Here is a 16,281-nt window from a genome sequence, read left to right on the forward strand (position 1 = left end):
TGAGCAAATTTTATTTATGTGCGTTCAAGTTACAAGCAAGTACTTACTTTACTTTACAAGCTTTGATTAGTTCACTTTCTCATTTCCATTTCCTTACTTGGCAAAGTGTTTCATAAGTTATTTTGGAGCATCTTTATTTGGAAGCAATATTGCAATTTCATATTTGGTTCATTTGCTTTCAAGCACTTTGGGAAGCTTATAACTCCATTTAAATTTCTTGTCAAGTATCATTCTAATTTTTCTTTGAAGTTGTTAGTGCAATTTGCTTTTGGGCATTGTCATTTCACTTTCATTCAAGCATCTCTAAAATCAACCTCCAACTTAAGTTGGTTGTATAGACTCTAGGGACCCTCCACCCCTATTGACTCCTCACTGTGAGATCTGGATTTTTCGGGCGAGGGTGAGGTCTAGGGACCGGAGTTCAATTGAAACTTTGCTTTAAAATACAACTAATAAAATAAACCAAGAGCACATCTACATCACAACTTTATTTTACTTGCAAATGCAATTCTCCTACATATGCTATCTTGGATTTATTTGAGTCTTATTTGCAAATATCATCCTTATTTCAAGAAGCATTTATTTTATTATGCAAGTATTGTGAATCTTTTACTTTTGCAACTATTAGCTTTCTTGTACTTGGAATATTCTTCATTGGTGCAATGCTATTTCAGGTTATTTCATGCATTTGTCACTTTAATGACCATTTAGCTCATGAGTAATTGATGCCATTATCTTGTCACTTGAGCATTTTCTTCCAAGTACTATTTCCTTTATAGTTGCAAGTGATATTTATATGCTCATCTTGGTCTAACATTTGATTTTGTAGGATTATTTATCATTGTATCTTGAATTTTATTTTGAGCAAGCATTTGTCATTTACTTTGAAGCACTGGTCTATACTTTGAATATATCATTGAATATTGCTCATATATTTATATGTTTGTTCACATTTTGAAATCAAGTTATCTTTGATAAGTATCTCCTTCTAACTTTAGTCTCCTAGAAACTCACATTTCCTTCATTAACCTTCTTTAGGGACCACCCCCCTTAGCTTAACTAGGAGAGAGCTTTAACAGAGAGAGTTGGGATTAGGTGACAACCCCATCTCTTAGTTTGCCACCAAGATCATACCTTGTGGGGTTGAGGATTTTTCCCACACTAACCTAGGTGTGCAAACGAGGCGGCAACAGGTCCACTAAGATGGCTTCCACGTCAGGGATTTTCTGAAGTTGTCTCACCCACAATCAAGTAAATCTCCTCCTCTTGGGCAGTGACAAACACCTCCTATCTCCACAGGCACGAATCGCAAAGATTAGAGTGCAAAATGAGTGGAAAAATCAGCATTTTCCTAACTTATATGCGGCCTAGCACCTCCCTCGCGAGTTTTTGGATAAACTCTTGATTTTATCTCGAGTTTTACGATTAAATCCTGAGTTTTTCATTTTTGAAAAAATTGTCAAAAACTCGACCGATAAAATCAGCAAGTTGAAAAAATCATGAGTTCTCGATGTTATCGCAATTTTATCAGGACTTTTTCCACAAAGAGATTTATCACAAGATCGCCTGGATATACTCATTCCAATATTGAAGAGTCAATTTAAGGGTGGTACCAGTTCCCATCTCAGGTCCAATAGTGAAGTGTTCTTCACCAAGTTTCTCTCATGGGGCGCATATGTTAGAAGAGCACCAACATGTAGCACACAGCTTTTCCAGGAATAAACAGCGTAATCCACTTAGCCTAGGCACTACCCTAATGACAATCCCAGAGTTTATATTGGTATATTCACAATGCTTGACAATGACAACTCTAGCTCTTATTTTGGTTTTAGTGCATAAATAAGGTTTTTGTTCTTGCATAGAGCAATCGTTATTTATGTTTCTTTGTATAGAGTACACCACACTATTTTTGTTATTTTTGGTTTCCCCAAACTTGTTCTCCATTATCGTTCAAGTGTATGAGCACTCGGTGTGTGAGAAGCACTTTGCTTGGAGGCAGAGCACCTCATGGCACAAGGTCAATGATGGGCATTTTGTCCCATTGCCCATTTTCATCTACTTTTGGCATATGAACAAGTAGAGTGCACTTACTTGGAGATGCTTGGCTAGGAGGGTGCACATGTTGCATGAAAATGTGTGAAGCAGGTGAGTGGCACATGTGGGCATGTGCATACCCACCTTAGCATGTGTGGGATGCCCTACATGGGTTGTTGCTCAAAGAAGGGTGTTGGGAAAGAATGGTGATGTAAACACCTACTTGTTCCACACTTGAGCTTGGAGAGCACACCACTTAAGTGGGATAGTTAAAGTTTCATGCTTGGAGTGATTAGGGTGCATGACACGTGAATTTGTGCCTCCCTAACCTTGGCCACATAGTTTGAGGAAGGGCATTGTACCTTGGGGTGGAGATGGAACTTGCTTGAAGGAATATGCTCTTGGAGATTGTGGCAAGTGGTTAATAGACACATGTGTCTTGTAGGGCACTTCACTTGAGGAACCAAACTCATGCTTCCTTGTGAACCAAGCATAATGCTTGCTTGTAATCTACCACGTTGTTAGTATATCAAAGAGATGTCTTGTAGGGCGCTCCACTTATGGAACTAAACTCATGCTTCCTTGTGAAGCAAGCTTAAGGCTTGAGAGAGGCACATCTTATAGGGCACTCCATTTGTGGAATTGAACACGTACTTCCTTGTGAACCAAGATTAAGGCTTGCTTGTAATCTACCACTCCCTTAGTCTATAAAAGAGATGTCTTGTAGGGTGCTCCACTTGTGGAACTGAACTCTTGCTTCCTTGTGAACCAAGCTTAAGGCTTGCTTGTAATCTACCACTCCCTTAGTCTATAAAAGAGAAGTAGAGCGCTCCTTTTCGATATAGTCACTTCTTATAGTATTCTTGTTGTAGGAGATATGTTATAATCATGAGAGATTCATGAAACTTTTGATGAGTTAAAAACATCTTTTGTTGAGTTTTGTCTTGGGTTTTGGGAATTAGAATGCTTGGATGGAATGGAAAATCATAAAGAAGTTGGCATAGCTAGGGTTAGCGATTTACCCGTTTTTCTTGGGTGAAGACTAGCTGAGATAGTTAACTAATTTGGGGATTAAATTTCAGCCTAGAATAAACTGATTTGTTGTATTGTGATCATCTTTCATGTAAAATACAAAGAGATGTGATTGTTGTCCCAAATTTGGAGTTTGGATCTAATTTCAATTATTTAATGGATTTGTTTTGTTAATATCATGAACAGCTGCATTGAATGTAAGGTTGGAAAATTGATTAGGGCAGCATCTTTAATTTAATGTTTTCCTTACATGGCATTTACTTGTGATATTAGAATTTAGGATTTTCTTCTTAATTATGATTATGTTTTCATCATCAAATAAATGCCAAAAAACAAATGTGAACACAAGATATAGGCTCCACACCAGGGCAAAAACCCACCAAGGGGAAAACCCATCAAAACTTCTCTTCTTAACAATTTTTAAAGAAGACTTCCAAGACCCAACACAAGACCTCTAACTCACATCAAGATACAAGTCAACCAACCAACCAATCTTCACTTCTGCAACTTCATTACTTCTCTACTTTTGCAACTTTGGTCCTGTGGAAACCCTAGCAAAATCTTTCCAAAAAACAGACCAAAAAACATAGGCATATGCGAACTTCACTCTTGTCTTTCTTCCATCCCTTGTTGGGCTCATCTAGCCTCCAAATGATCTTCACATGCCTCTCTAAAATCGTAGACATCCACTGGTTGGCCGACTTGATCTTGGGAGTATACCTAGACACTTCTATATCAAAATAAACTTCTCTTTTCTTCATATAAGTGCCCAAATGGTACTTTTACATAATAATAATGACCAAGACTCATGACAAAAACCTAAAAGCATACAATGGATGCTTGACCTATTGACCAAATGACATAAGCATGAAACCCATGCTTTATAAATATTTTTCTTTTACATTTTCTTTCTTCTTCTTCTTTTGACAAATATAAGAATTACATTAATAATTATGAAGACCGATACTAGTTACATTTTCCAACACTCCCTCTTAACTAGGGAGGTATTCATAATTGTTTAACCAGTACAAGGACTGTACTCACTTTGAAAGTTATCATATGAGTATCATAAACATCATGTACAATGTTAGAAATCTAGATACCATCTAGGCTAACTGCCAAGGTATCAACCCATCTAGGTACCATCTAGGCTACCTGCCAAGGTACCATCCCAACATGGATCTAGGCTACCTGCTAAGACACCAGGTGTCATCTAGGCTACTTGCCAAGACACCAACCCTAACAGGGTTCTAGGTATCATCTAGGCTACCTGCCAAGATACCAACTCAATAAGGATCCAAGTATCATTTAGGCTACTTGTCAAGACACCAACTCAACAAGGATCCACATGTCATCAAGTCATCATTCAGAGTGATATTCTTTGCAGTGCGAGTGGCTCAGTGGACCAGTGCACAATGAAGGAGAAGTGCGAGTGGGTTCGTTCAAATCCAAGGAGGTTGAATAGGAGGAGACTGTAGAGCCAAGTTTCCGAAGGAAGATTGTATTTGTTTGGAGGAGGCCAAGTTGTCGGAGTGCTAGGGTTTTCACAGTGCGCATTAGTGGAGGGCGTAGAACGAGTTGCTAGAGGCCGAGTTCTTCAGGTCGATTTCATCAGGAGGCAAATTTCCTTAAGGTCGATTTACCGAGGCTGAATTCATTCTAAGGGAGTCAAGTTGCAAGTTCCAAATTTGTATTTTTCCTTGTATCTTTGCAGGTTGAAAAACCCAAATTTTCCAGATAATGAAATGATGGAAAATTGTTCTGGTTAATTAATTCTGCCATGTGTGATTCATCTCATTTTTGCTGCATATTTTTAATTCTAGAAGTTAAAAAAACAGTTATTTTATTTTTCGGTAAATCAGTGTTTATGTGGTTGAATAAATAAATTGTTGGGGATAAATTAATTTGTCGTGTGAAAATAAATTTGGTTGTTATTAGAAATTTAACACAAGATGCCCTTAATTGAAGTTCTTGGTTTGAATAATATTCTTTAGGTCCCTGGGTTATGAAAGAAACTTAATTTTGTTACAACTACCACATATTTGAATTGTGTAGTTTAGTTGAATATCAACAGTGCACTATCAAAGATTGCGGCCAAAATAGCCCTTGAATTTTGGCTAGAGGTGTGCAAGGAGGAAGCCTTTACATGCTACTTGTTGATTCAATGAAGCATGAGGAACTTGTACATCACAATGGCACTCTGGTGATAGAACCTTCCATATTTATGGAGACACGTGCAGAGAAGGTATCGTAGGATGCCAAGGTGGAGGAGTATCCTTCCATATTTGAGGAGGCACATGCAAAGCAAGTTTTTGCATGATGGCATGATGGAGTATCATGTTCAGTAGACAATTTCAAAATCTGTTGTGGAACCAATGGTTGATTCCAAGCTTGTAGTTGATGGGAGTATTAAAGAGTGCCAAAACAAAGTTGTTGCCAGAGGATTCTCTCAAAAAGATGAACTCGGCCTAGATAAGGCTCTTGCTCCAATGGCCAGAGAATTCACTCAAAAAGAAGGAATCCTCTTGATGGGACTTGTTGTCGCTCAGATTGTACATGCACCGCGACAACCGCTCAGGGCAGGGGTTGTCACCCTGATCCTCGCCCACTCCATTCTAGTTGTCTCCCGAGTCCCAATAGCAGGCTATGGGGGGGTAGTCCCTATGGAAATGAAATGATGGAAAACAAGTTGGAAACCAACTTGTCCGGGAGACACAGTTGAATGGCCTAGCTACTTGGTTAAATTTAGCAAGATCAATGATTAGATTAGATTTAAGTATGAGAACAGTGCATTATGGAGTCACAATTCTTGCTTATTGTAAATTAATGTCAAGTAACCGGATGGACAATCGCTGCTTAAATGATTGACTAACGTGTATGCTTATGCAAATTCTAGGATCTAAGTGTGATGCAAGGATCTTAGTAAATTTTAGATTATATGCCTAGTCTAAACGGAACCTCTCTCAACTATTTTGGATATCAGATTTTAGAGTAGGTTGTGGGATGGAAGCCAATAGGAAGTAAGCAAAGGCTTGATTAACGATACCTCTACCTGTGTTCCAACCACCCAGTGCCTCTGGCGCTACAGAGACTGTGGCTCTGACGACTACATGGTCACTGTTTTAACCACTAGAAAGGGGTGAATCCCTCAAGCTAAATGAAGAAAGGGTTGTCCTAGGAGTCTATCACTCAAGCTTATGCTTGGAGGCAAATTATTAAGTGCAAGACTAGTCCTAGAATGAGATGCAAGGCTTATGAGTGAGTTTTGATTTAAGATTGTTTATATCTTTAAGTACTTGAGTTATGATCAGCCTTTAATGACAAGAGTACTTAACAATAATTAGAAGACAATCTTAGAACAAGACAAGTGTTTAATGATACAAGTGTCAATGTTAAACAATAGATCAATCCACAATATGCTTAAACAATGATAACAATTTAAGGAACTTAGAGCACTTATCCACTTATCACTTAGCCAATGGTTATCAACACAAGATGCTAATCACAATTACTCAAGATATTCCATTAGTGATCTTATGCTAATGCCACAACGTCAATTAGATTTCAAATGCCCAAAGTTACTTGATTAGAACTTAGATGTGTGAGTGATTTTAGTGCCAAGTTAACAAATTCTCAAAATTTATCACAAGACAAGCAATTGTTAGAGCTTAACAACATAAACCACTATGAACCAAGTAAATGATGAAGAGCTACTTATGATGCAATATGGGACAGCAGTAAATATCTCACTTCAAAACAAGGAAATTGCCAAACATATGAATCATAAGATGACCAAGGAGTAATCTAATGACTTGCCAATGTAAATTAGTGAATTTTAGCCCACTTATGATGAGTTACTAACTGTTATATCAGATCTGAAACACTTATTACAGCAGTAAGTAAAGTGAACAATTAGTGAGCTATCAATGTCACAACAAGTGCCAAATTATGCCCAAAACTTAGAGTAAGCTTGCCAAACTGAAAAATTAGATTTTTGGGGCTTTTAAGATGTGATATTCAAAAAATATCAAATCTGATATCACTGTTATGCAGAGATATTCCAGCAAGCTAAACAGTAGATATAGGCTAGATATGCAATGCCCAAGTGGCCCATAATTTAGAAAAAATTAAATTTTAAAAAAATTTATGTGTTTAGACCCCTTAGTTGTGATTTTATGGTTTTTAATTCATTGTTATGAATAATTTATCACAAATGTAGCAAAGCAGTAAAAAATGAGGGTTTAGAGAGCAAACCCTACACCCAATGCCTTGTAGATCACTTGCCCAAGTTTGCCCAAAATTTTCCAATGAAGATGCCACCTGAAAACACAAACTTTGAGCCAATTTTCTCTGCAAAATACACCAAGTATCAGTGTAGAAAATTTCAGAGGTTAACCAAGGGTGAAAGTGTTAAAGTTTGAAACTAGGGCCAAATTCCACTTTGGACAACTCATTTGATGGAGATGATTATTGCATTGAATTCCTCTTTCCGAGAGGACCAAAATCGACCTAAATATCATCAAATTTGGATAAGAAGAAATGTGCTTTTGAATTTATGCCCACTCATATGCATTAATGCAAATTATCAAGGTCGGCCTCACCTCCATGTAGGCTCATAAAGCCCAAACGTCATGTCTGTTGACCCTCACCAATTTGTATATATAGAGGTGTCCTCCAACCTCATTAGATACATCCTATGGGGATCAAACTCAAAGGGATCATCTTCTGTGGCAGCCGCAGCTCAAGGAGGTCAAGGCCGAGGTAGCAAAGGGTTGTTTGGTGGACTATTTGTGGGTTTTGATAGGTCCGAAGTACAAAAGAGGTAGGTCGTGGCATATCTGTCAGATTGGTGGATAATTTGAGTGGTATTCTCCCTGTTTTAATAGGCCGCAAATCTTGAGGCAATTACAGGAGCATTGCAGGGCTGTTCTGGACTAGTTGAAGGAGTCGTATGGTCTAAATCCCATAGCTAAGTCAAGCTACAGGCAGCGAGGGCATGTAACATTAAGGATGCTAGCCGTAGTGATTGGAAGTGTTGTTGAAGGAAATTGAATGGACTAAAGTGGACTACAATCAAGCCCTAACCAGGTTCCTGATCTACAGCAGTTACATCATCACATAGTCCAGGCTTGACTACCCAGTATAGAACTATTTTGGGTCCATTATAAACAGCAAAGAAGGTCGATCTATCTGGACTAGGACCGAGTTGTTTTAGAAGACTTCTTTGTAGTTGTTGTGACTACTGTTGATCTCTGGTTAGAGTAGAGTTTGGCTGCCATTGTTTGAAGGCAGGAAGGAAGACTTGCCTAGGCTGCTTCTTTGTTATTAATTGTATTCTCTCCCTCTCTTTCTCTGTTGAACATTTGATATTAATCATAAGAAGATTTGATCAAGGGTTTTCCCCATCTTGGGATTTTTTTCCTAGTTTGAGTCAATTCCTGTGTTCTCTTGTCTTGGCTTGTCTTCTGCATATGTTATTTATGTTCTTTCTTCAATTACTGTCAATGAGATAATAGTCTATGTGATTGCTAATGAAAGAAATGGAATTAATCTAGGGTTCTTGAGGATCATTGAAGTAAAAAGAACATGTTAACTAAAAATTAATAGAAAGGGAGGTAAACTAGGGGCAAGAAAGGCTAGGAAGAGGACCAAAAGAGAAGGGAGAAGGCCTCAATAGGCCGAGCAGCTAGGGCTTGGGGCTAGGAAAGGGCTAAAAAGAGGCAAGAAAAGGCCAAAGAAGAAGAGTGAAGGCTGGAAGAGGAGGCTGAGAGGAGGACGGAGGGAGAGGAGGCCAGATAAGGGCTTGAAAATGTCACTGTCTGCCCTAAGGGCAGCTATCTAGGGTAAAGGAGGGGGGTCGAGGCCTCCTAGACCCACGCTCATGGCTAAAACCCTTGACGCAGGGCCAAAAAGAGGAGGCCGAGTGGCCTGGAGGGTGATGCAGGCCTCTGGGAGGCCAGAAAAGATGACGCAGAGGGCTTAGAAGCTAACGTTGGCCTTGGAGAGGCCAGATCCGGGCTCGGGAGAACTGAAAAATGAAACCCTTGCTTCAGAAAAATTAATTTGCTTCAGATCTGCAATTTTGCTCAATTTCTTCAATGGTTGGCCCTACAAAAAAATTGGAGACTAGATCTTACCCTCAAGGGCCTAGATCTAGCTCTATTCCAGCTTTTCTCCACTTGATCTCACCTGCAAAAATAAATTCACAAACACCCAAAACCCCAATATATACAAAAAATTTAAAATCCCAAAAACCCCAATTAGAAAAAGTAATTTACAAATTTATTTTACAAATCTATTTACAAAATTTACAAATATACAAGGGTTTTAAAATAATTTTGAGAAAAAAAAATTCAGTGTTCCATAGGGACACGCCCCCCTAGGTGGGGAACGCGCTTCCTCGCTCCCCCACGCTCTCGGGACGAGGAAACTCCTGGGGAAACATTTCCCCAAGTCCCCTTTTTTGGGGAAACTCTGGGTGGACTTTTTCCTGGTGACGAAAAGCGTCCCCCCGCGCCCCTCCAATTTTTTTTGCTAACAACAATTAAAAACATAAAAAATTACAAACTTTAATATAAACAAAAAATGAAAATAAAAACTAAAGGATAAATTAAAACTTTAAAACATAATCATTCACATTTCTCATTAACCCTACAATTTTATCTTGCCGCTCGACATTTTCCTTCTACTGTCGCTCAACATTTTACCCTACCGCCCGAGATTTTCCTTCTGCCACTACTCGACATTTTCCATCTACAATTTGTTGTGATTTAGATTTACCATTAGCCAGGGGCCGAAGACATTTGGAGTTGTTGGATTGGAGTTGCGATTTTCATTTTGTGATTTGGAGCCACCGGATTAGAGTTGTGATTTTCATTTTGTGGCTTGGAGCCACCGGATTGGAGTTGTGATTTATTATTTAGTACTTTTTGAGAAATTTACTAGTATTTCACTGCTTTCTATGTTTACTTTTAGTTTAGTATTCTATGGCTATTTTAGACTTCAGCATAATGTCATTGTCATATGATGAATTTACTTTCGATGTGCATTGTGTAATTTCAATTGTCAAATGATTAATTTAATTTAGATGTACCTTGCATAATATTAATGCCCATTGCCAAATGATGAATTTAGATGGAACATTGCATAATGTCAAATGATGGATGCAATTAAGTAATTTACTTTTAGATTTACAATTTTACATTGATGATTGCAGAAATGTCAAATGATAATTATGATTCATAATAGTCTAATACGAAATGATGATCATATTTAGATGTACATTTCATAATTATTAAGAATTATTATTTACTTAGTTATTGACATATTGTTGAGATTTTATTTTTTACTTTTATATATTAAATTTTTTATAATTATAGTTTTTATGACTCTGACATCCCCTCATTTCCCCAAAATTTCCCTAAATTTTGAGGTTGCTTATATACGTCCCCCTTGTGCGTCTCCCTGCTCTCGCATTTCTCTGTCCCGGAAACTCAGTGGAACATTGATTTTTTTGGAGTTTTTCTTTGATAAATGGCTAATAAAACTTTTAAAATTAGATACAAGCTACAGCCTTACCAAAGTTAGCTAAACCACAACAAATATCTGAAATCCAAACAAGGTCAATTCATGCCCACAGTTTGTGAACTTGGAGCCCAAGGACTGGGGAACCTACAAACACTATATATTTTTCTCAAGAAAGCTTGTTAGACATATGGCAAATCAGATCACCTAAAATAGACCCAAGATCTATTAATAGAATGTTCTTATCCCCATCTTATGAAAAAAAACTTTAAAAGCAATTAAGCACAATATAGGAAAGCTCATACCCAGCACATACCACAAATCAATGAACACTGAACACCATGAATTGCACCCCAAAGTCTTTATTATGATTCAAAAAAACGTTTCCAGCGGGATAATAGCGTTACATCAACTTTTCTGCAGAATTTTCTTAGCCAAAAATCAGATGGCTTGAGACTCAAATGACTCCTAATTTATAGATAAATCCTCCAAGTGGAAAAATAATGGCTAGTTCGTTTGATCCTCATCAAAATAATTTCGCTCGTCGATAAATCCTTGATCAACTTTTAATCTCTGCCATTGAAATTATTATTTTTAAGGAATTTTTGAATTTCTCATTTAACCCATTTTTTATTAACTCAAAATAATTAATTTTGAGCTAATTTCCTCAAAAAATTGACTTTGACTTAACCACCAAAGTCCAAGGGTCCATTTTTTCTTGAAATTTCCAATATTTTTTTGGTGGGGGACCTCCAAAAATTAATTCCTTTGAGACCCACGAATTTTTCCACTTGGAGAATTTAATTTCTGATAGACTCTTAATTTTTGCTCTAATTAATTAACTTTCTTGCTCATGATTAATTTTATTTTTTGCCAGAAAAATTAATTGAGGGCATTTAATATTTTTTCCACCTTCTAATATTTTAGCCATGGCGTCTAAGTATGAGGGGCCATGCACTAAAATATTTTTACATAAGATTTTTACAAATTCAACCCTTAAAGGGGGAATACCCATTCAGCTTAGACCCTCAAATTACATACCCAATTATGCAACACAATATGATCTAGTAGACCAAGTGATTTGTAACAAAATAATTTAGCCAACTAACGTAAATTATTCCCAAATCACTTTTACATAAGAATCGACTAAAACACTAGGATTCACCTAAGACTGACGAAGAATTCCACCCTAGCTTTAGGGTGAGGTTGGAGGGAAAAACTTTGCCGACTGTCTGTGTTTAGAAACACAGATGAATCAGTGAGACGAAAAACCTCCTAGTATGAAATTTTCGCCAAAATAATAGGCTTACCTAAGTTCTTACATACATACATGGTCTTACTAGGTTAAATTATGGTATGTTCTATGCTTAAAGCAGTTTACTTCTTTTCTTCTTATTAGCCACAGATTAGCAATCACATATACATTAAGTAAAGTGTAGATAGAACATTAAACGATCAACAGAAAACAAGCCAAGACAAGAGACACAAGATGTGGCAGCTAGCCAGGGACAAACCCCAATGCGGGGAAACCCTTTGATCAAATCTTCTTTTATCTTCAATAGTTCAGCAGAGAGAAATAGTACAAAATCAGAATTCTGTAATTTTATATCAGCAGCAGCAAACCCTAGATCAGCAAAGTCAAACTTGGTCAAACGAGTTGAAATTGACCTCCAATATGCTTGGTCAATTTCTGGTCAACTACTCCTTGAACAGCCTGAAGAAACAGCCCTTGAACAGCCTCAAAAACACAGTCAAACTGTTGTTGACTGAAGTCAACCTGTGGACAGATTGCCTCGATTTTTGTGCCAAAATCTGCAACCTGCCTAGGAGAGGTAGCCACACCAAAACCACACCCTTGATGAGTCAAAGCTTGGCCAACGCAGGTCAAAGAGATCTTCAGCAGTTTCTGCGTCCTCCTCCTTCCCACGTGTGAGCTGCTCCTTGTATGACCCAAAGCTAAAGAGAGAGAGAGAAGAATGAGTGAGATGAGATGATGAGAAAATGAATCAACCTCTCTTGTATTTATATGATTCACTGGGCATGTGTGCCACAAATTTAACTGTTGGCCGACCATGACAATTTGTCAAGTAAATACAAATAAATTCATATCTCCATAAATACTTGTCAGAATCGGATGATCTTTAGGTCAATCCTACACCTCTCGACAAGAGGAATCTAGGAAAAATATAAGCTGCCATAAATGAGGTGACCCACATAGAGTTTGGCCCTAGTTGCCAATTTTAACATACTAACATCATTTACATTAAAAAATAGCGGAATGGATTTACAAAGACTCAATAAACTACTGGAAGATGATCCGACCCTTTGAAAAAAATGTGGCATATCTGCTTCTTTGGAACTTTGACAAAAAGTGTGCAACATGACTTTTGCTCAAGTTGCAAGATGTTTGAGGTGCATGGCAAACTACCCATGTTTGTAGGATGACAAAGCCCTTTATGGGCTGATGCAAGCACCACAACCTAGGTATTTCCCATTCGATGAGTTTTTATTCAAGTTGCGTTTTCCCGAGACTTGTGCACTGTAATGATTTAATCTTTGTTTTTGGGGTAGATTCAACCCACTTGTCTTAGTCCTCTGTGTAGATGATTTTTCACTACATGAAGTTCTGAACAACTTATATTGCGGTCTAATAAGAATCTGGCTCATGAATTTGACATGAAGGACATTGAAGGTTCACACATTGCTAATAAAGTTTTCCTTGAACAAGGAAATGCACCTTAAGGTTTTGAAAAGATTTCATAGTACAAAAAGTAGCAATGGTCCAAGGTTATCTTCCTTCATATTCATAGGTTATCAACATTATGATGAAGCCACTAGCAAAGGAGAAGTTCAAGATAAAGACAAAGTAGTTTGGTATGGAGGAGAACACATTCCTTACAAAAATGGAGCGTTAGTTTTGGCTTCTTTGAATTTTTTCTCCATTCTCTTTCAATTATATGAGCACTTCATGAGTGAGGAGCACTTTGCTTGCAGGAAAAGTGCTTCATGGAAGAAAGTTTCAATGATTGGTGTTTTGTCTTCTAGGCCCTTTTCATCTACTTTCGACACATGGGCAAGTAGGGTGCACTCACTTGGAGATGCTTGGCTAAGAGGGCACACATCTTTCATGAAAATATATGGAGTAGGTGAGTTGGCACATATGGATATGTGCATACCCACATTGACACATGTGGGATGCTCCACATGGGTTGTTGCTTATAGAATTGTGCTAGGCATGAATGTTATGTAACCACCTACTTGCTTTACACTTGGATTTTTTAAAAGTGCACATCCTAAGTGGGATACACAAGGTTTCATGCTTGGTGTGATTACGGCATTTGGCATATGTGGATTTATGCCTCTCTAACCTTGGGTGCACAGTTTCATGAGGGATGTTGTATCTGAGGGGGAGAATCGAGATGAAGCTTTCTCGAAGGAAAATTCTCTTGGAGATTGTGATGAGTGATAAAAAGAAGCATGTCTTGTATGGTGCTCCACTTGTGGACCTGAACTCAAGCTCCCTTGTGAACCAAGCTTAGGGCTTGCTTGTAATCTACCTCTCCCTTGGTCCATAAAACGAAAGTAGAGCACTCCTCTTGGATATAATCAATTTTATAGTCTTCTTGTTGTAGGAGAGATGTTAGGATCACAAAAGATTCATGAGACTTGTCATGAGTTTGAAAGTTGAAAATTGTTATGTTTTGTTTTAGCATTGCTATGAATTAAAAAGCTAGGATGGAAAGGCCAAATGTGAAGAAGTTGGAATAGCTAAGGTTTTCTATTTACTTGTTTTGCTTGGGTGAAGACTAGTTGGGATTACTAACTGAATTCGGCATTGGACTTTTAGCTTGGGATAAACTAATTTGTTGTCTTATAATCATATTTTATGTATAATAGAAAGAGATGTGACTCCTGTCCCAAATTTGGAGTTTAAATCTGATTTGATGGATCCATTTTGCTGATGCGTACATGATAATTTATTATTCCGATGTAACGAACTGTTGGGATAACTGATATGTTGATTTAGCATGTTTTATATTTACCTTCAGATCAGGCATTCATAGCTGGGTTAGCTGCCAATTGCTACTGTAATTTCCAGATCTGATTTAAGGGTTAGATCTTCCCCTAATAGCTGCTGCAATGATCAAACATTTACCTTGCAGTGTCTAGATGCTTGTATGTTGTCCTAGCAGTTTTGTGAAGTGCAGATTTGAAGTTTTGCAGGTGTTTCTTGAAAAATCAAATTGTGCCCTTAGGGTTGAAAATATCTCTGCTGCAGATCTGCAACCTTATTTCGGGGCTGAATTTTGTCAGGGTTGCAGGGCCCTCAAATTTCAACACTTCTCAAGATAGATGTAATTTCCAGTCCTTTTGACCTAGATTGGGGACAATAATATAGATTTCACTTTATTATGTTTTACTTATTTTTAAGCATAGAAGGAATCCTGGACACTTCCACATTGCCATTACCACGTGCATTTTCTTCCTGCACTGACCTACTTTGGTTCTTTGCGGACATTGATAAAATTCAATTCTTTCTTGCTTGTACATTTTAACATTGATAAAAGGGTTTCCCCATGTCCTCACCCAATTTTCTTTCCAAAGATTAATATCATTCTTTTCCTTATTGCCAATTGATTAAAAGTGGAATGCCTCTTCGCATAAGTTTATTTCTTTCTTGGTGTTGTTTTTACAATGCCTGCACCTCCTTCCCCTTTTCAATATCTAGTCCCTTTTATGTGGCTCCATAGATTTGTTTCTTTAATAAAAGCTCGAACGACCTGTTTGCTGCTACTGCTGCAAACATCCTTGTTGGGTTATAGGTCTCTAAACTTATCAGATCCATCGGCATCATTACAATGTCCCATTTCACTTCAAAATAATTATTATTCTTGAACTCCTGTATAGAATTCGTTGACTATTCCTCTTGTTTCCATGTATCCCATGCTACATAAGTTTGAGAATGTTGTCACCTTCTTTCTCCTTGACACACACATGCCCACACTACTAAATTATGTTCAAAACGGATTACTATCCTAAAAAACAGAGAACAATAGTCTACCATCATCGCCAGTGCAAAATCGTGCATGTGTTAATTAGAAAAAGGACCTATAATTCTGAGAATTGTTTACAACGAAACCCTAGTCTGCTTCAGCATTTTATCCGAAGATTTAAGCTTAAATCGGTGAAAACCAGAACTCGAAATAAAATGGTGTAAAATGGGCGTCGAAGGTACCTGTGTTAAACCCGACTACGTCTCTGATTGAGTTAATGCTGCTTCGTCTGTGTGAATGACACTTAGCTTTTTTGAAGGAGAAGAAAATAGATCTACAATGCATTTTTTACACTGCTTCCCACTCATTTTTTCGATGATAGATGATGAAAAACTATGTCGGAGCTGTTAGCTTGTCGACTGTACCAAAAACGGAAAGGGTACTCTCGATTTATCGGGGACATTTGAAAAGTAACAATAAAAGGGTAAATGTGATTGTTTAGGTTTTGCTCGCATGGACCATGTGGAATTTGGCGTGTGGGAATCGTTTAGGGGCAACATTCCTTTAAGCTTTTGACATAGCTTAGGGGAAAAATGTATTTTTTGTGAAGCCACTTTATTGAAACATGTGATTGGTGATTTGAAAATAATTAAAGTGTTTTTTGGATTTCTAGTTTGTCCAATGATGTTATATGGGT

The 16,281-nt window shown here is 37.6% G+C and overlaps 1 protein-coding gene across 1 annotated transcript in view; it reads right to left on the reverse strand.

Moving 5' to 3' along the window:
* LOC149236486 (tRNA (carboxymethyluridine(34)-5-O)-methyltransferase-like) overlaps window positions 1–16,078 on the reverse strand; it is a 130,706-nt gene extending 114,628 nt beyond the window's left edge. The window contains exon 1 of the mRNA XM_089372405.1: window positions 15,827–16,078. Coding sequence (XP_089228531.1) covers window positions 15,827–15,929 — 103 coding nt within the window. The 5' untranslated portion in view covers window positions 15,930–16,078. The remainder of the gene's footprint in view (window positions 1–15,826) is intronic.
* Between the last annotated feature and the right edge of the window lie 203 nt (window positions 16,079–16,281).

Source organism: Pinus tabuliformis, chromosome 8 (assembly GCF_031772625.1).
Source record: "Pinus tabuliformis cultivar Carrire ecotype Pingquan chromosome 8, CPIR1, whole genome shotgun sequence".
In the NCBI taxonomy this organism is placed as follows: Eukaryota; Viridiplantae; Streptophyta; class Pinopsida; order Pinales; family Pinaceae; genus Pinus; species Pinus tabuliformis.